Source organism: Xenopus tropicalis, chromosome 1 (assembly GCF_000004195.4).
Source record: "Xenopus tropicalis strain Nigerian chromosome 1, UCB_Xtro_10.0, whole genome shotgun sequence".
NCBI lineage: Eukaryota > Metazoa > Chordata > Amphibia > Anura > Pipidae > Xenopus > Xenopus tropicalis.
Window position 1 is genome coordinate 91,604,500 of NC_030677.2, and position 20,047 is coordinate 91,624,546.

The following is a 20,047-nucleotide window of genomic DNA, read 5'->3' on the forward strand; positions in this document are numbered from 1 at the left end:
ATGTTTAGGAATTAAACAGTAATGAGCAGCAAAGAGCAAACATTCCAGACCACTACAAACTACCATTTAGTAGATAGATCGTGTTTATATTATTTCTACCAAAGTGCACTTGTCAACACTGAACCTCATTTTCCAGTTTGCTGCCCAGTTTTCCAATTTTGTCATATCCCTCTGCAAAGTGGTAGCATCCTGCATGGAACTTATAATTTTGCACAATTTAGTGTCATCAGCAAAAATAGAAACAATACTTTCTATGCCCACCTCCAGGTCATTAATAAACAAGATAAAGGGGATATATACCATAATGTTTTTTAATAGTTAACCATGTAAAATAATGTAAAATAGAATTAAGTGATTTAATGTTAATACCTTTGGGTTCAAATATGTCCATAACTGCTTGAAAACTGTGCTCTACCCAGACTTTTTGCCAGCTGCTGGTTTAGACTCTTCAGTATGTGGCTCTGAGCCGCCACTTCAGAAAGACAGCCTCAGCTACTTAAAGTGCAGTGAATATGCATAGGGTGGGTGGGGCTTTGCAATGTCAGAGGCAGTCCATTCCTGCGCTACTGGGAGGGGTTTTTCCTACTACTGTTGGGTAAACCCTGTCAGTCAGTGCTGTGACCACTTTCTGTGGGAGACTGAAGCGACATTCCCATGTTTCATTTGGCTCTGGCTTCTGATTAGAGAGGTTGTGTATGCAGCTCTCATATAATGACAGTTTTAGGAGGTAAATTGCTTTCTGCATCATGTCACATTTTGAGAGAGGATGAATATTATAACTGAATATGAACTTTATGTAAAATGTCTCCTTTAAAAATCAAAGGACCAAGGACTGACCCCTGCGGTACTCCACTAACAATGATCCAATTAGAAAATGTCTCTGTCTCTGTGTGTGTGTGTGTCTCTGTGTGTGTGTGTCTCTGTGTGTGTGTGTGTGTGTGTGTCTCTGTGTGTGTGTGTGTCTCTGTGTGTGTGTGTGTCTCTGTGTGTGTGTCTCTGTGTGTGTGTGTGTGTCTCTGTGTGTGTGTGTCTCTGTGTGTGTGTGTGTGTCTCTGTGTGTGTGTGTGTGTGTCTCTGTGTGTGTGTGTGTGTGTCTCTGTGTGTGTGTGTGTGTGTCTCTGTGTGTGTGTGTGTGTGTCTCTGTGTGTGTGTGTGTGTGTCTCTGTGTGTGTGTGTGTGTGTCTCTGTGTGTGTGTCTCTCTGTGTGTGTGTGTGTGTCTCTCTGTGTGTGTGTGTGTTGTGTGTGTGTCTCTGTGTGTGTGTCTCTGTGTGTGTCTCTGTGTGTGTGTCTCTGTGTGTGTGTCTCTGTGTGTGTGTCTCTGTGTGTGTGTCTCTGTGTGTGTGTCTCTGTGTGTGTGTCTCTCTGTGTGTGTCTCTCTGTGTGTGTCTCTCTGTGTGTGTCTCTCTGTGTGTGTCTCTCTGTGTGTGTCTCTCTGTGTGTCTCTCTCTGTGTGTGTCTCTCTGTGTGTGTCTCTCTGTGTGTGTCTCTCTGTGTGTGTCTCTCTGTGTGTGTCTCTCTGTGTGTGTCTCTCTGTGTGTGTCTCTCTGTGTGTGTGTGTCTCTGTGTGTGTGTGTGTCTCTGTGTGTGTGTGTGTGTCTCTGTGTGTGTGTGTGTGTCTCTGTGTGTGTGTGTGTCTCTGTGTGTGTGTGTGTGTCTCTGTGTGTGTGTGTGTCTCTGTGTGTGTGTGTGTCTCTGTGTGTGTGTGTCTCTGTGTGTGTGTGTGTGTCTCTGTGTGTGTGTGTGTGTCTCTGTGTGTGTATGTGTGTCTCTGTGTGTGTGTGTGTGTCTGTGTGTGTGTGTGTGTCTCTGTGTGTGTGTGTGTGTGTGTCTCTGTGTGTGTCTCTGTGTGTGTGTCTCTGTGTGTGTGTCTCTGTGTGTGTGTCTCTGTGTGTGTGTCTCTGTGTGTGTGTCTCTGTGTGTGTGTCTCTGTGTGTGTGTGTCTGTCTCTGTGCACATTAATATAGACACTTCGTGGCTCAAAGTACCTGAAACAGCAGCACCAAAAATTATTACTGCGTAATATGCTGTTCTCATATAAAATGAGACATTTGACACCAAGAAAACAGTTTATTGGTAGGTGCTAGATGAACAGATACTAACTTCGAAAAATAAATGAAAAGTATTTCCAGAACAGTAAAGGCTAAAGGGTGATTTAGCAGGAAAGTAATGTTAAACTCCAAACTAATACTATTAATTTGTGAATGAGACAGGCAGATATCCACATACTTTAAGCCACACGCAATATATATGAAATGCGGAAAATAATAACAATGGCAATGAAATGTACAACACCAAGTTTATATTTAGATACATACATGCACACACGCACGCACATCTCTGCCTATAGTATCACTTTCGAAAAGTGAAAGAAAGATTTCTGATGTCTTTGTCATATCTGCAGCTTATCAAATGTATGTATGTAATGTATATACATCTATATATTGCAATTTTTTGGATGCAAGGTATAATGCCTTGTATCAGTGGCCAAACTTTTTGAGCATTGAAGAAAGAAAATGTATGGTTATTGGTCTTAGGTACTAGTTAATAACTAGCTGATGGTCAGTTACCTGCTAATTGTTAGCATCTGGTTTAAAATAATAAGTTATGAATGTTAATGAAGCTTATGAACCTATATGTTTAAGAGTTACATATCTAATGCTTATATTTGCTACAGATGGGTATTAGAGACAGCAGCTATATTATATTCAATATCTGCCAACCAGTAGAAAAGTTGAATGTACAATATAGGAAAGTATGCCACAAAACCAGTAAAAAAGCAGAAGGTACATTCATAGAGGAGAAACTGCTTTAAAAAATAAATACAAAAACAGTATATAAGTTCCACTAACCACTAGAGAGAATAAAACAGACCAAAAATGGGAACAGCTGGATAGAGGATGGTGTTATCAGTATGCATATACATTAATGTAAATATATTCAAGCACAGAACACATTTACATTAAACAGAACATACAGAAACCTATATCTAATAATCTATTGATGAAATTTACCCATTTAAAGCAACTTCTTGACTGGGTTTGATTATGTCCACAAGTGCAGTGCAATCGCCAAGTTTATTTTCCGATGATGCCGCCTTTTTACCCCCGTTATTGCAGTTGCAAGGGGCCACTGTGCCTGGCACAATTGTATCCGATTTACCAAGATGGACCCAACCGTGGAAACATTTTGATGCAAATTGGATACAATTATGCAGAAGTCCTTCTGGTGTCATTTCCGGCATTATGCAAGCTACATATGCCACAAAGGGAACCCTTTGACAGTGCAACTATACTGAAGTACAAAGAGCCCATTTTGATATAAGTACCTTTAAAGAATGAGGTTTAATGCACAACTCACCGCCGGGAAAAGTGCGAGTGCGCAACTGTGCTTGCAGTTGTAAATGATCCCTTTAACTGTTTGCATTAGATAGATACACCATTGTCCACACAGCTCAAACGTAAAAAAACAAAAAGGGGATTTTCAGTTTCTGGGTAAAGCTAAAGGAAGTCAAAAGCAAAAGGCACAAAAACATAATTAAACTAGAAAGAAGTAGCATATCAGTGTTGGATAAAGACCAGGACAAGGACAGTTAGAAAACAATATATTAGATAATGGATAGCAAAAGGTGGAAGGGATTCTATTTTAAAAAAACCGGGCAAGTAAGAGGAACAGATGGATGATACTTAAGAGAACAAAAAAAAGAACCCAGCTGGCAGATGTAAACTGATAATACTGAGGATGGTTGGGTAGGAGGATCTCTGTAAACATGTTACTTTAAGCCTTTGTGCTGAAAACTCCTGTTCAAGCCAAGCAACTTTCAATTCAGCATTAAATAACATGTAACATTGAAATGTAAAATCTGCTGACACCTAGGCTAATATCCCACGGAGTAATGTCAGTCGCCAACAATAGATCTCTGCTACCATGGGTGACTAACTGCTTTCTGAAATCACACAAAGTTGCCTGCAGGAGAAAACTTTGCAGGACTTTGGAAAGCCTCCAACTCCTATTTTGTTGCTGGTGGAAATGCATTTCGAAAAGGTTAGTCGCCCGCAGTAGCAGAGATTTATCTCAGGCGACTAATTTACTCCATGGGACATTAGACTTACAGTGCAATCACTGGCACTTGAAAAATTAATAATAATGCCTTAAAAAACACACACTGATGGCCAATTGACCATGATAAGAAAAAAGTGTTCATTAAAGGGGCAGTTAAGATATTCATATTAAATAAAATACCATGCTGTGTTAAATGCATTCCACCTACTATAACACTCAATCTTACTGCTTTTGTTGAGAGCAATTGTGGGAGGAGATTGCCATGCCAATGTATATCCCTTGTATAATTAAATGTAAGCCTGACACTAGGGCAGTTATAGTGGTATTATTATGAAAAAAAAAAATAGGTAGAACACATTTTAACAAAAGTCCAGTTTACTTGTTAAAGGTGTATATATTGCCCTTTTAAAAGGAGAAGGAAAGGCATTTTGGCATGTTATTGCCAATAGATTAGCCACAATAGTGCAAACTAGAACTCTATATAGGTATAGGACACATTATCCAGAATGCTCGGGACCAAGGGTATTCCGGATAAGGGGTCTTTCTGTAATTTGGATCTTCATACTTTTAAGTCTAATAAAAAAAAAATCAATAAAACATGAATTAAACCCAATAGGATTATTTTGCATCCTGTAAAGATTAGTTGTATCTTAGTTGGGATCAAATACAAAGCACTGTTTTATTTTTACAGAGAAAAGGGAAACCAATTTTAAAAATATGAATTATTTGATTAAAATGGAGTCTATGGGAGACAGGCTTTCCGAAACCCAATATTGGGTTCCTGGATAATGGATCCCATACCTGTATTTATTCTGCAGAAAGCTTTATCATGCCTGAGTAAACTAGAAGTTCCCTCTGTTTAAGATAGCAGCTGCCATTTTAGCTTGGTTTTAGCAGCTTCTGAGCTGCAGCTCTAGCTGCACAGTTGGGAGGGGGAGCAAATTCTAATGGAAGTGGGAGCAGGAGAAGGGAGGGGGAGAGGGGGAAAAAGGTGAAAACTGAGTAGGTTGGTGCCTGTGACCTGAAGGATATTTTTGGGAGCATGAACATGTGTACAAAAAAGAAGAAAATAAATTATGTGTTTCTTTTGATAGGGGGCTCAATGCAGTTTTTCTGTCAGTACTTATGACTGTATTTATATAGACCTTTCTGATAAAGCTTACTATTTTTACATTTTCTTCTCCTTTAAAAACACTAATGGCTTATCTACTATCATGTATTTGAACACATATGCAGCAGGTAATCCTAAAATGCTCATAATGAAGCACTATCATAAGGTTCTTACAAAGACGTCTCTTACCCACTACTGTCATTTGTTCGTTTAGAACCTAGTCAGCACTGGTGACTAGAAAATGCCGAGCCAAGTACTAATGTAAAGAAACAGTAGTGACTGTGCGTTTTTTTTACAAAGCACCAAAGCGCTGTACTCCATTTAAAGTATGGCTAATTTTGAGCTTTCTCAATACACTGGTAATTTCCATGTCTGCCATCTGAAAGAACTTTTTTCTATAGTTTTAGATCATTGGGAAAGGGAATTAATATAAGGAATTATAATACACTAAGGTTTGTTAATGAGGTTAGTTATAAGGTAGTTTATGTTACTTCTACTGTTTGGCCATAAGTTAGTTAGTAGTAAATGCAAAGCATGCATTTCAAAGCTGTTAGAATTAGTTTAGGAAGGTAAACTAGTCTCAGCTGTGTCTGTAGTATAATCACCAACTTACCAAAGGTCTCTGAGTGTTTTAAAAAAAAAAAAAATGGAACAAAGGAAGAGAAAACGTGTTAAGCAATTCTCTGTCAAAACAAAATACAAAGTATAAACTACAAAAAAAAGACTTTTATAAGGATGTGTTAGAATACAATGACAAATGTGTACATCTAATATCACTCTGAACAATAGTAAACCCCATCCTGTCATTCATCAACATGCAATAATTATAGAAATGAATTCAGATTAATTAAACATAGCATGAAAAATACAGAGTGTCTCTGTTGTAAAATGCTTTAATAATTTAAAATACATTTTTTTCATCTTACTGAAATAAATATTGCATGCAATATGATAGTGCTGTGTAGTTTATTTCATTTTAATGGATATTTGTGTTAAAAAAAAAAAGTTTTTAAAATTTTGAGAAACAACTTGGCTCATAATTTTTGACATGTCAAAATTTTGCATCATAACAAATTTACTGGATTGCAATGAGAAGCCCAGGGATCTTTACCCCATTAAGAAAGTTAAAATGAAACTTTAATATAATCTTTATCATACTGAATCAATTAAAAATATCATTATTATGTAATTTCTGAAATAATTAAGTTATTCTTCACTCTTCAGAATCTGTCTCTCTTGATGCAGGAGTTGGGAGTCTTAGGAGATATTGATCGACAGTTAGATCAAATATAGCCCTTGGAAAAAAAGTCCTTTTGACTAGAAGATATATTAGAGCTTGCCTTTTTAAAATCACCTTTTAAAATAGCACAGCGGAAAAAAAGACAAAGTTTTTTCTGTATATACTTCACACTTTAAAAAATGATTTATCACTGTGATTTTATCTGTCATTTTTTCATTACAAGTTTGTAATCCAAATAATTCAGCAAATTACTTTAGCTATAGGCATAAGCAGAATTTACCTTCAGTGTAAGTTCTAATTGTTTTGTTCATGCTGAAAAAAATTGTACTCTCTGCTCTGGCACCCGGGTATCATTAAAGATTGAAGGAGTGCTTCCTGGACTGCACTGTGTATATATATATATATATATATATATATATATATATATATATATATATTATATATATATATATATATATTATATATATATATATATATATATATATATATATATATATATATATATATATATATATATATATATATATATATTAAATTAAATATAAGGGGGATTTGTCATACTTGCATGTAAATCCTTTTTTCCCCCCGAGTCCCATCACAGCAGTGACAGTAGCATTAAGGCATCATTCCCTATAGGCAGAACGGCTCAAAAAATTACAAAAGGCTAGGTGGACTCCTCTGGCAATCCTCACCTTCCCTGCATTAACCCCTCCCCCATCAGTTTCTACTAGCACAGTGGTAGAGTCATAAAATAAAGAGAAGGATAAGATCAAGAGTAAAATGCAGAGAAATGGACATTGCTCCCTGTGCTGCCATGACAGTTGAGTACCGGTGAGTATTACATCTTCTTCTCGAATCATCTATGGGCAAACCAGGGACAGTACAGGTAATCTCAAAGCATAGTAGAAAGGGACGGTGGGAAGAAAAGAGTCAGACAAGGAATGGCACTAACATGTTCGCTGAGCAGGATGTTCATAAGACTGCTGATTCGAAGACTTTGAGTCCAAAGGAGGCATCCGCCCAAGGGGAAACTGATAAAACTTTGAGAAGGTTGCTGCTTTGCACAGCTGTTCTGCTGATATATCATTGATCCTCACTCACAATGTACTGAGTGTATGTGTGGAGTGGGGTGTAATCCTGAAAAGTACCACCCGGTTATTGATCTGATAAACTTTGTTTATAAGGAGTTTATCCATTTGCAGGCTTCTGTTTCCTTGTATTTGGTTCAGAAAAGTATTAAAAGTGAATCAGACTGCCTCTACTCTGCTGTTGATTATACAGTAAGAGTTTCTTGTGACTGGCTGGTTCAGTGCAAAATTATGGTAATAAAATGTCCTAATTGTTATGAAAACCCGAGACAACTTTGGGTAGAAAATACGTCCTTGTGAAAAATGCAAAATTGGAGTTTGCACCCTAGATTTCTTCAAGAAAAGACACCTTCCAAGTCAATAACTGTAGGTCAATGGTGGCTAGAAGTTCAAATGGCTTTGTAGAGCACACAAAACAAAACTAAGTCCCAAGGTAGTAACGGGTGCCAGAAGGAAGGCCTTATATGTGCTGTAGCCTGTAAGAATGTCTTGATGTCTTGGTGTAGAGACAATAGTTGTTGGAGGAGTACAGAAAGTGCAGAAACTTTCACTTTGAGTGAGTTGACACCGAGGCCCCTAGACCAAGGTCAAGGCCATCTTAGAGAAATTCCAGGAGATGTGGAATGTGACATTGTCGATCTATAGATTTAGCTCTGCACCATGAAATAAATGCATGCCAGATACAGTAGTAGGTTCTGGAGGTAGTAGGTTTACAAGCTCGCAGAAGAGTGGACGTTACTTGGGTGGAGAACCCTTTGTGTGCCAGACCATAACCATACCGTTAGGAATAGTCTCTTTTAAATTTGGGTGTATCATTGAAATTGGGGGAAATATGTAAATCAGGTTGAACTCGTGGTTTGTGGGCCCCTTGACCTGAAACAGTACTGAAGAAGTTGGTGGTTGAACTTGGACACCATTAGATTAGAACCCCCCCACCTTGTGGTGATCTGGTGGAACACATCTCTGTGTAGGGACCATTCTCCAAATCTAAAAAGTGACGGCTGAGAAAGCGTGCCTCCCAGTTGAGTTGGCCTGGTATGTAGACCACAGACAATCAACAGGAATTGTATTATGCCCAAGTTTCTTTGAGATGCAGTCCTTAAAGGCAGTTCTATACTCTAAGGGGATAGTAGTTTGAGCCACCAGGGCATTGACTTTAAAGGATGTGGTCCCATTTTTTACACTGGGCTTGATCAATAATAATACATCTAATTTGCCCTTAGAAAACTGTTAATCTGGTGTCTTCAATCCTTTCATTATGGAGTCTGTGACTGCCTTGTTTACCAAGAAAAATCGATTTGTTTTAATTTTTTGCACTGAGCCGAACAATTTGTCTTGAGTTTTTAGGTACTTTTGCTTTCCCTGGATGCCCAGGGATTTAAGCATATCTACCTATAAGACGTTCACCACTTGAGACAGTGATCTGTGTCGGTCAGCAGGTTAAAAATAAGTCTTCATCTTCCCAGTGACTCTCATTGAGCTTTCCCTTGCTCAGAGTGTTGATCAGTTAGTTTAGTTCCTGGAAAAGGTGGGTTGGCTGAGTGAGACGTAGAAGACAGTACAGGAGATCTAGTCTGTACTTGGTGTGCCTGATAAAATGTGGCTAATTTATCAATAAATGCTGTCATGCCCAGAGTACACTGGAGCCACCAAGCATTTTTGAAAGGTTGGGATAACTGATCAGATGGGGCTGTATTAATGATGCTCTTTTTGAATAGCAGGACAAAGATGCGCAGTAGCAAGTGTGCTAGAGGGACAGATAGAAAAAGAGATGCACAATGGCTGTGCTAGAGGTAACTGGGGACAGGTACCTGCTTTTTTTGCGCAGCACAGACTTGCTTCAGCTGGTTGCTGTAGAGGACCTGGATGGCGAGTGGTTCGAACTGGTGGGGGAATGCACACAGAAACGGGTTTGTTTACAATGGCTTAAGAGGTGACATGATAACTATGTATAAATATATAAGGGGATCATATAATAACCTCTCTAATGCTTTATTTACCAGTAGGTCCTTCCAACTGACACAAGGCCACCCACTCCGTTTAGAAGAAGGGAGGTTCCATTTAAATATTCGGAAAGGATTTTTTACTGTGAGAGCTGTGAAGTTGTGCAATTCCCTCCTTGAATCAGTCATACTGGCTGATACATTATTTATCTTTAAGAAGGGGCCGAATGGCTTTTTAGCAACTGAGGGAATACAGGGTTATGGGAGATAGCTCTCAGTACAAGTTAATCCAGGGACTGGTCCAATTGCCATCTTCGAGCCAGGAAGGAATTTTTTCCCCTCTGCAGCAAATATGAGGGGCTTCAGATGGGGTTTTTTGCCTTCCTCTGGATCAACTAACAGTTAGGCAAGTTATTTATATATAGGCATTATGGTTGAACGTGATGAACGTACGTCTTTTTCAACCTAACTTACTATGTTACTATGTAAGTGGCCACTGTGTCTGCCCAGGGTTCCAGTCTGCCCTGTGAAATCCCCAAATATGGGCGCCGGAGATTTGCCATGGCTCCTAGCATGCAAAGCAGAAGCCATTGGCATGAAAATTTAAATTATGAGAGCCTGGACTCTTCCATGCCAGGGATCAGCACTGAAAAGAGGACAGCACTGAAGCATACCCTTTTCTTTCAGAAGAGCCCATGACAGCACTAGGCATGTCTTGAAGTAAGGCAATGGAATGCCAACCTCCAGGTGTACAAGGTGGACCTTGCAAAACTTAAGCATACCTACAGTCCACCCTACAGAAAGCAGGGTCCACACATGCTGTAGTTCCCAGACAGTGATAGTCCAGTGAAAGTAATCCTGGATGAAATAGTTAAAATACAATACAATAAAATAAACTGAGGGAGCAGATCTCCCCAGACATCCTATTTCATAGGAGCAGGACGGCAAAAACTGATGAAGGGGGGGGGGGGTTAATACAGGAAAGAGGAAGAACGTGAGGGGAGTACACCTAATCGCTTATCAATTTTTGACCCAACCTGCATCCTAAAGTGAAGGACGCATTAACCCTTCGGTCCTAGTGCTGCCTAGGGATGATCCAAGAAACAATAAATATTAAATTCTACTTTGGAACAAATATCAGCTGACACATTAAGAAGCAAAATGTTTTGCCCTAACGAATCCCTTTACGGGAAATGTAACTTTCGGTTTAAACTTTGCTAGTAACCTACAGCGGCCAATGAGACGAGGGTGTTCATATAGATGACCAGGAAATGCTGCTTGGTCACCATTTATACCATTACCTCCACAGTATTCTCAACATTCAAGCATACAGTTCTTTGTCAGACTCATTCACGATCAATAGCCTGATATGGTTCTTGTCTGACATGAATTTTAAACCTTCCAGATGTCAGTACATGAAGGCCAATAAGTTGTCAAATTGGACTGTAGGGGCCTAACCTACAGCTCATATCAGCCTGTGTATGGCCATCTTTATTCTGAAGTTTTCAAGTTCCACCTATCTGGCCTGTTCGCAGTCAGTTAATCGACAGTAATGTCATCTTCAAATGCTATGCAAACAATAACTTACAAACCTATGTGGCTGCCTCTGCTACAACAAAGATCATTATTTATATGAATGTTATTACAGCCTTTTAAGCAATTTTTTTTTCTTTAAACTACAGCTGTGTAATTTAATACTACATTTGAATGAACATGAAGTCCTTTTAATTTTTAAGTTTAGAACTGCAAACATCTAGGTTACTATCAATGCAACGACACAGGTTTTTAAAGTAAACAAAAGTTTTTGTTAAAAATAAAACATATAGCAATAACATTTAAGTGAACACTTTTCCATAAGCAATGTAAAAAATATTTTAAGATATAAAATAGCATTTCTGAAAGCTCAGTGTAACACTGAAAAGAAAAATATGAACGAAACAAGACAAAACAGCATTTTTATATGGAAAAAGCAAAAGGTATGGCAATCGTTTAACATAGAAGTTTTTTTTTCCCCAAATAAAACGTTGTGGTGGCAATTTTTATACATTTTTAATGGAGAATTAACCCCCCCCCCCCCCCCCCCGGTACTAAAGTCCCACTCAACTGCCTTCCATCATCCCCCCCCCTCACCTCAAAATTCCCCTACTTGAAAAAATGAAATAAAAATGCAGCAAACCCACAAACATATCCATCTGCAAGAGCCTGCACCACTGTGCAGTGTATGAAATAAAGCTTCTTAAAGTGGTGGTTAACCTTCATACAAATACAGTTTATATAGCAAAGTTTGTAAATTTATGGACTTCTAAACTGAAGATAACAGGGGTAATTTACAACAGTGGGGGGCACATTTGCAAGAGCATGCCCCTTAGTGTCCATTTAAAAAGCTTGAGCCCCCTGGGGTTGCAGCTCTCTGCACGAAGCACCCGTGTGGAAATCCAAAGCACCCGTTTGCGCTCCAAGCAGAGAGCAGTGTAAGGAGACGCGGCCCAGCCCTGCCTATCTGCTTGCTAATGAAGGCTGCACTAGATTTATTCAGCAGGTCTTTGCTCTCCATTTTGGAGTGAAAAGACCTGCATCTATTTGCACAATGCCCTTGAAAGTGGGCAAAGTGCAAAAAAGATATCCAACTGCTGCTTTTTTTTTTTTTGCACTTTGCAGAACACATGGGGCATTGTGTAATGACCTGCAAAGTTGCAGTTTCTCTTAATGATAGGCCTAGGGATGAATAAAGAGGGCTTTTCTTGGAAATTTTTGTGTAACGTATTCATTTCTTGCCTCTTTACTCAAGTTAAGGCTTCTTTAACTGTGTACTCAAGTGCAACTCTAGCTTTTTTCATGGTAGACTGAGTAAGGTACTTACAACATAATTAATATATAATTTATACTCTGACCTTTATACACTTCTCAAAAAAATAAAGGGAACACAAAATTAAGACATCCTAGATCTGAATGAATGAAATATTCTTATTAAATACTTCGTTCTTTACATAGCTGAATGTGCTGACAACTTAATCACACAACTTAATCACAAAAATTATCAATGGAAACCAAATTTATCAACCCATGGAGGTCTGGAATTGGAGTCACAATCAAAATTAAAATGGAAAAAACACACTACAGGCTGATCCAACTTTAATGTAATGTCCTTAAAACAAGTCAAAATAATGCTCAGTAGTGTGTGTGGCCTACACGTGCCTGTATGACCTCCCTCTTGGGCATGCTCCTGATGAGGTGGCGGATGGTCTCCTGAGGGATCTCCTCCCAGACCTGGACTAAAGCATCCACCAACTCCTGGACAGTCTGTGGTGCAACGTGGTGTTGGTGGATGGAGCGAGACATGATGTCCCAGATGTGCTCAATTGGATTCAGGTCTGGGGAACGGGAGGGCCAGTCCAAAGCATCAATGCCTTCATCTTGCAGGAACTGCTGACACACTCTAGCCACATGAGGTCTAGCATTGTCTTGCATTAGGAGGAACCCAGGGCAAACCGCACCAGAATATGGTCTCACAAGGGGTCTGAGGATCTCATCTTGGTACCTAATGGCAGTCAGGCTACCCCCAAAAGAAATGCCACCCCACACCATTACTGACCCACTGCCAAACCGGTCATGCTGGAGGATGGTGCAGGCAGCAGGACGTTTTCCACGGCGTCTCCAGGCGCTGTCACAAGTGCCCAGTGTGAACCTGCTTTCATCTGTGAAGAGCACAGGGCACCAGTGGCGAATTAGCCAATCTTGGTGTTGTCTGGCAAATGCCAAACGTCCTACACGGTGTTGGGCTGTAAGCACAACCCCCACCTGTGGACGTCGGGCCCTCATACCACCCTCATGGAGTCTGTTTCTGACCTTTGGGCAGACACATGCACATTTGTGGCCCGCTGGAGGTCATTTTGAGGGCTCTGGCAGTGCTCCTCCTGTTCCTCCTTGCACAAAGGTGGAGGTAGCGGTCCTGCTGCAGGGTTGTTGCCCTCCTACTGCCTCCTCCACGTCTCCTGATGCACCACCCTCATGGAGTCTGTTTCTGACCGTTTGAGCAGACACATGCACATTTGTGGCCCGCTGGTGGTCATTTTGAAATTTCTGGCAGTGCTCCTCCTGTTCCTCCTTGCACAAAGGCTGAGGTAGTGGTCCTGCTGCTGGGTTGTTGCCCTCCTACGGCCTCCTCCACGTCTCCTGATGTAGTGGCCTGTCTCCTGGTAGCGCCTCCATCCTCTGGACATTACACTGACAGACAAAACAAACCTTCTTGCCACAGCTCGCATTGATGTGCCATCCTAGATGAGCTGCACTACCTGAGCCATTTGTGTGGGTTATAGACTCCATCTCATGCTACCACTAGAGTGAAAGCACCGCCAGCATTCAAAAGTGACCAAAACATCAGCCAGAAAGCATAGGACATAGGATGTCTTCCTAATTGCCTATAATTTCCACCTGTTGTCTATTCCCATTTGCACAACAGTATGTGAAATTGATTGTCAATCAGTGTTGCTACCTTAGTGGACAGTTTGATTTCACAGAAGTGTGATTGACTTGGAGTTACATTGTGTTGTTTAACTGTTCCCTTTATTTTTTTGAGCAGTGAACAATTATAGACCTAAGCAATTTTACTACAGGTATGGGATCCATTATCTAGAAACTGGTTATCCAGAAATGTCTGAAATAATGGAAGGCCATTTCGAATTCTAAACAAATAGTTTAAGCAAATACAGTGCTGCGGGAATATGCTGGCGCTTTATAAATAAATGTTAATAATAATAAGCAAGTTATTTCCTTTGACTTCCTTGTTATGTCACCGCCTCACCAGTTGCCCCACCTCCAGCGCAGACAAGTTTTACAGCTAAAGATAGAAAAGATAAAGGAAAAAACCCTTAAGGCTAACCCTCTCAGTTTTTCATGTCAAAACTACTTCTCGATATCCATTTTCTGGGATATTTTGGAGTAAAATCATTCTGTCAAATGTCACAGTTAGTTGTCTTACCTGATCGTAGTTGTTTTATTCGCCCATTACTGCTGGCAGGATCAACTGGAAGAAAGTCTTTAAACCAAGTTATTTCAGGATCAGGGTTTCCACTTGCAGCACACAGCATTGTGGCTGTTCTTGTACGTTCGACTACCTTCAACTGAGGGCCCATATCAATGTTTGGAAAGCCAGAAGGGAGCTGATCCTCTGTTCAAAAAAGAAATTAGTATGTAAATCAAGATTACTAAAGCAAAACAGGATGCAGTTTCTACAACACATTTTTTTTTTAGTAACACTTAACAGAGTATACATTATTTACATCAGTCCCTGCCCAGTACAGGTTTACAACCTATGGCACCCACCAGAGAAAACCCACGCAGACATAGAGGAAATGCATAAACTCCTTGCAGATAGCTACCTAAACACAGATTTTAAAATGTTCCTTGTGTCCATGCATGTGGCTAAAAGTAATAAGGCTATAGGAATAAACCCACATATATAATTATTTGCCACCAGAATTTAGTATACTCTGTCACATAAAATAACTGTAGTTCAGTTTTCATCCCTTTCTGATGTAAGCCACAGCCTTGCTCTTTATAGGCAGAAGAATTTAAATATTAAAGTTTCTTGCAAAGCAATTAAGAAATGAGAAAAATAAATTTCTTATATAGTTAAGTAAAGCAATAATGGACAGATCAGATTTTATATATACATTTATAAAAGGTATTGCCACGCCGGTGGAATAGCATACCCGGCATGGCGATTTACATTTTTACCGGTGGGAAGTCATATTGGGGAGATTAGTCGCCCACAACAAGGGAGATTTGTCACGGGAGACTAATCTCCCTCATGTGCCACAGCCCTTAAAGAAGTGAAACAATATTTAGAATCACTCAGTCAATGGCTTAATTAGCACCTAAGGGCTCTGGCACACGGGGAGATTAGTCGCCCGTGACAAATCTCCCTTGTCCAGGGGCGACTAATCTCCCCGAACTACCATCCCAACGGCGAAAATGTAAGTCGCCGGTGGGATGGCACACGCTGCGCAGGCGATTTCGGCAAATTGCCGATTTCGGCAAATCGCAGTGTTCTCCTCCCTTGTAGTTCTGGGCTGATTCCTCACCTTTCATATCATCAGTGATACCCCACCAGGGGGTATGGAGCCCCAGTCCTAGGGAGACTGACAGTCGTCTTTAGCCTCTTCCATTTTTTAACAATTGCTTATTAATCTATTTCACCAAGCTGCTTGGCAATTGCCCCGTAGCCCTTTCCAGCCTTGTGGAGGTCCACAATTTTGTCTCTGGTGTCTTTTGACAGCTCTTTGGTCTTGCCCATGGTAGTAGTTGGAGTCTGACTGACTGTGGGGTGGACAGGTGTCTTTAAAGAGCTCAGGCAGGTGATACTAATTTAGATTAATGAGTGGAGTAGAGGTGTACTTTTTAAAGGCAGAGTAAAGCTGGCCATACACGTGGCGATCTGACAATGTTTCGTGCGACCATCAGACGCACGAAACATCGTCAGATCCACCACACACCATTCAGGGCTGAATCGGCAGGTAAGGAGGTAGAAACAATAGGATTTCTACCTCCTTCTGCCGATTCAGCACTGAAGGGAGATTTTGGTCAGGCGCCTTCTATGGGGCCCGATCAAAATTTCCAAACTGGTCCGATCGGCGAGTCGGCCGATATCAGCAGCTTCCTGCGATATCGGTCGACTCGCCGACATACCATACACGCACCGAATATCGTACGAAACCAGGTTTCGTACGATATTATCGGTGCGTGTATGGCCACCGTAACAGGTCTTTGAGAGCCAGAATTCTTGCCGATTGCCAGGTGTTGAAATACTTATGTGCAGCAGTACAATACAAATACATTCTTTAAAAATCATACAATGTGATTTCCTGATTTTTTATTTTTTTTTTAAATGCTGTCTCTCACAGTGGGAATGCACCTACAATGTGAATTTCAGACCCCTTCAGTGGGAGAACTTGCAAAATTGCAGGGTGTTCAAATACTTATGTTTCTCACTGTACACACACATCCTATTTATTATACATTGCTATGGCACGGTTATTTGGTTAGCCAGGGCATTGCTGCATATACTGGACAGGTGCTGCTACCATGCTTTCTTGATCTTCTGCCAGAGCTTTTTACACTTGTCTGTACCATATCCTTTTTATACAACACAATATACTTCATTATAATAAAATAGTAATTGGGCATTGATGCTTGTTCCTGTCAAATAATTTATACTATGTTCATACTATGCAAATTTCCAATGTCAGTTAAGTTTAATACACCAATTTATTACTGTGGAGGTCATGCCGGAAAGGTAAAGGTAATTCTGGCAAATGCCACAGAGGATTCTGTAATATTTCATAAACAGTCACTATGTAGTGGGCTGATGGGGGCTGTTTGTGGCCTCTAGGGCCTATTTTAAATCACAGTCAGGATCTGCTGAAGGACCCCTTGGGTCTGTCCTTGCCAGGTGTTCATTAGTGAACTAAATCTTAAGAGACAGTGGGTCATGCAGCAAGACAATGATCCTAAACACAAGTGTTATTCTACCAAAGAATGGTTAAAGAAGACTAAAGTGAATTTTCTGGAATGGTTTGACCTTAATCCGTTTGAAATGTTGTGGAAAGAACTAAAAAAAAAAGCAGTTTATGTGAGGACCCCACCAACATTGAAGATCTGAAGGTGTTCTGTATGGAGAAATGTGCAGGACTAATCAACAGTTACCACAAACATTTAGTTGCAGTTATTGCTGCACAATAAACAAAGCCTATCTCTACATATGCATCACTAGCACTTTACACCTGGACACAAGGACTACGAACCCTAAACCTGCCTTTATATGCAGTAAGCTACACTTCTGGCACCATACACCTGGACCCAAGGCTAACTCAAATCCTGCCTAATTTAAGCATCAGATCTTTTGATTTTATGACCACTTTTTAATGTGTCACTGCCCCCTGTTGGTTACTACAATAAGTTTCTACTCTTTGCTTCTAGCTGCTTTAGTTATCATTGATGGTAATTTACAGTGTTCTATACTTAGTCACTTTAATCGTTGTACACCCTTTTCTCTCTTTTGCTTTCTACTTATTCTGTCTTTGCTCTACTCTTTTCCTTTTTCCCTTTTACTTTCTACCGTTTTGCTTTTATTTCCTTATTTCTTCTCCTTGTTTACGCATGAACTACCGTATATACTCGAGTATAAGCCGATCCGAATATAAGCCGAGGTACCTAATTTTACCTAAGAAAACTGGAAAAACTTATTGACTCGAGTATAAGCCTAGGAATATACTGTTGGTGGAACGGAATATACTTTATGACCCACTTTGAATGCCCTGGTGTAGTTGGCAACCTATGAGGCCATGGCACAGGTAAGCACTGTCAGATTAGGCAATGCAACCTCTTATTGTGCCCCCTCCCCTCCACACACACTGCACCCTAACCAGCTACATAGTATTTATATAATGTGTTCTACCCAAGATGTACAAATAGAAAAGTACTTGCAGATAAGTGAGTCTCAGGAACAGCATAGGAAGAACCTCACAGAAGTCAAATAAATTTAATTGCAAATGGCCATCTCCAGTAGTCTAACCTGTAGTCTAAGTCTAATGTAGTTGATAGCTCATATAATTATGTAAATAGGTCACATATAAATAGTTCAATTAATTCATGTGCTAATACATAAGTCAAGTCATTGATCATGACATTAAAAAAAAAAAGAAAAAAATCTAATGCAGAAAGGAGCTATTTTGTTGCACCATCTTGCAGATAATAGCTCACATTTACAGCTCCCACTCCTCCCTTGCACTCTCCTACCTTCTTACTAACAGTTTGCCAAGTTTCCTTGTTGAGGGCCTTTATATTTGACAGCCATAAGCAGGAGCCAGTAGTGGAAAGTAGTTTTTATGGGCAAATAGAAACTCTTTACACATGAGTTGGGAGTTGCGTGTTCCAGAAAAAGGGGGCCAGAATCACTGCAAAAGGGGCTTTACAAAATGAGGTGGTGTTGGCAGACTTTATAACCCCACATGCACAAAAGGGGTGGGATCAGTGTACATTTCACAGTGGTCTCATGTTTTATACACCTTGGTAGCATTTGGGTGAAATATATGTATATTTTATACTAGAACAATCCTGCTTAGAAACATTTTTTTGTACTACAAGCTAATTTTTAACTTAATAAGGACATTGGGCAAGATCTGCTAGACAACTCCACCGCTATCTACAAAAAATGCACTAATTTTAATACAAATGAATAGTTCCTAGTCTGTTGAAACATATCAAAGAGAAAAGTGGGAATATCATAAATTGGTTATTGAGAGGTAATCTTATTACGTTTTATAATTGTAGAAGATGAAAGCATTACATTCACATTGCGCAGTATCATGTACCAAAGTCCTGCATGTTCCAAAGTAACTCTCTTTCTCTTCAGTCTATACTAACCTGTAGCCGAGACGAGCGTGGATATTCGTTTAACACAGCGGAGGACGCGCGCAACCAAAACACCCTACAACCGTGCGCCGCCCCAGCGCGCACACTCGTCACGCACGCGGAAGACGCGACGTCTGTGTGTGCCGACGCTGTGCACTGGGGGGTTGGGTTTCGGTTACTCCGCTGTGTTAAACGAATATCCACGCTCGTCTCGGCTACAGGTTAGTATAGACTGAAGAGAAAGAGAGTTACTTTGGAACATGCAGGACTTTGGTACATGATACTGCGCAATGTAAAGAATGTAATGCTTTCATCTTTTAAAGGAACTTCCTGGGGGGGGGGGTGCCCGCAAGCCCGAACATACGTCCATGGGGGGGTTGCAAGCGCACGGCCGGGAGCGCAGATCGGAATTATATTATATACTCGAGTATAAGCCGAGGGTGCCTTTTTGAGCACATTATTGGTGCTGAAAAACTCGGCTTATACTCGAGTATATACGGTATTTAAAGGAAAACTAACACTAAAAATTTTTAAGTACAAAAATCTATTCTACCCTACCCCAATAATTGCCCTATCCTGCACACCATTTATTATTTTGAATGCTTTATTAGAAAATACCTGCTAAAACTTGGCTTCCGGTCATTTGAAATAAGGCAATATGGCGATGCAGGGAAGAATCCACTATGCGACGATCGATTGATCGATCCTAGCCTTCCTTCTGTATAGGTCGGATTGATCAATCAGTCGTTGCATAGTGGATTCTTCCCTGCATCGCCATATTGCCTTATTTCAAATAACCGGAAGCCAAGTTTTAGCAGGTATTTTCTAATAAAGCATTCAAAATAATAAATGGAGTGCAGGATAGGGCAATTATTGGTGCAGGGCAGAATAGATTTTTTTAATGTTACTTTTCCTTTAAGAAAACTCAGATTCAGAGAGTCACCTCTTAGTATAGTTGCGTTTATTAGAACCCGGCATTTTATCGCAGTTAGGGCCACTGCCCCCCATGGTTGCGCAGTAGTTACTGTGTTACTATGACAACCCTGTGAAGTGTTCCGCTCTATCAGCGCATATTCTGATCTCTGATCTAGGGACACATACCAGCAATTCTTGGCTTCTACTGCACTCCATACCCCCTTATACCCTGGTCGATGTGAGTTTTTTTTACTACTCCTTCGGATATATTTAGCGCAA

At 40.2% G+C, this 20,047-nt stretch overlaps 1 protein-coding gene across 1 annotated transcript in view; it reads right to left on the reverse strand.

The window, feature by feature from the left end:
• The window catches only part of ptprs (protein tyrosine phosphatase receptor type S), a gene marked incomplete at its 3' end in the record, with an annotated part of 150,986 nt that overhangs the window by 73,887 nt on the left and 57,052 nt on the right, over positions 1-20,047 (reverse strand). The window contains 1 exon segment of the mRNA NM_001141992.1: positions 14,421-14,609. Within this exon segment, the coding sequence (NP_001135464.1) occupies positions 14,421-14,609 (189 nt within the window).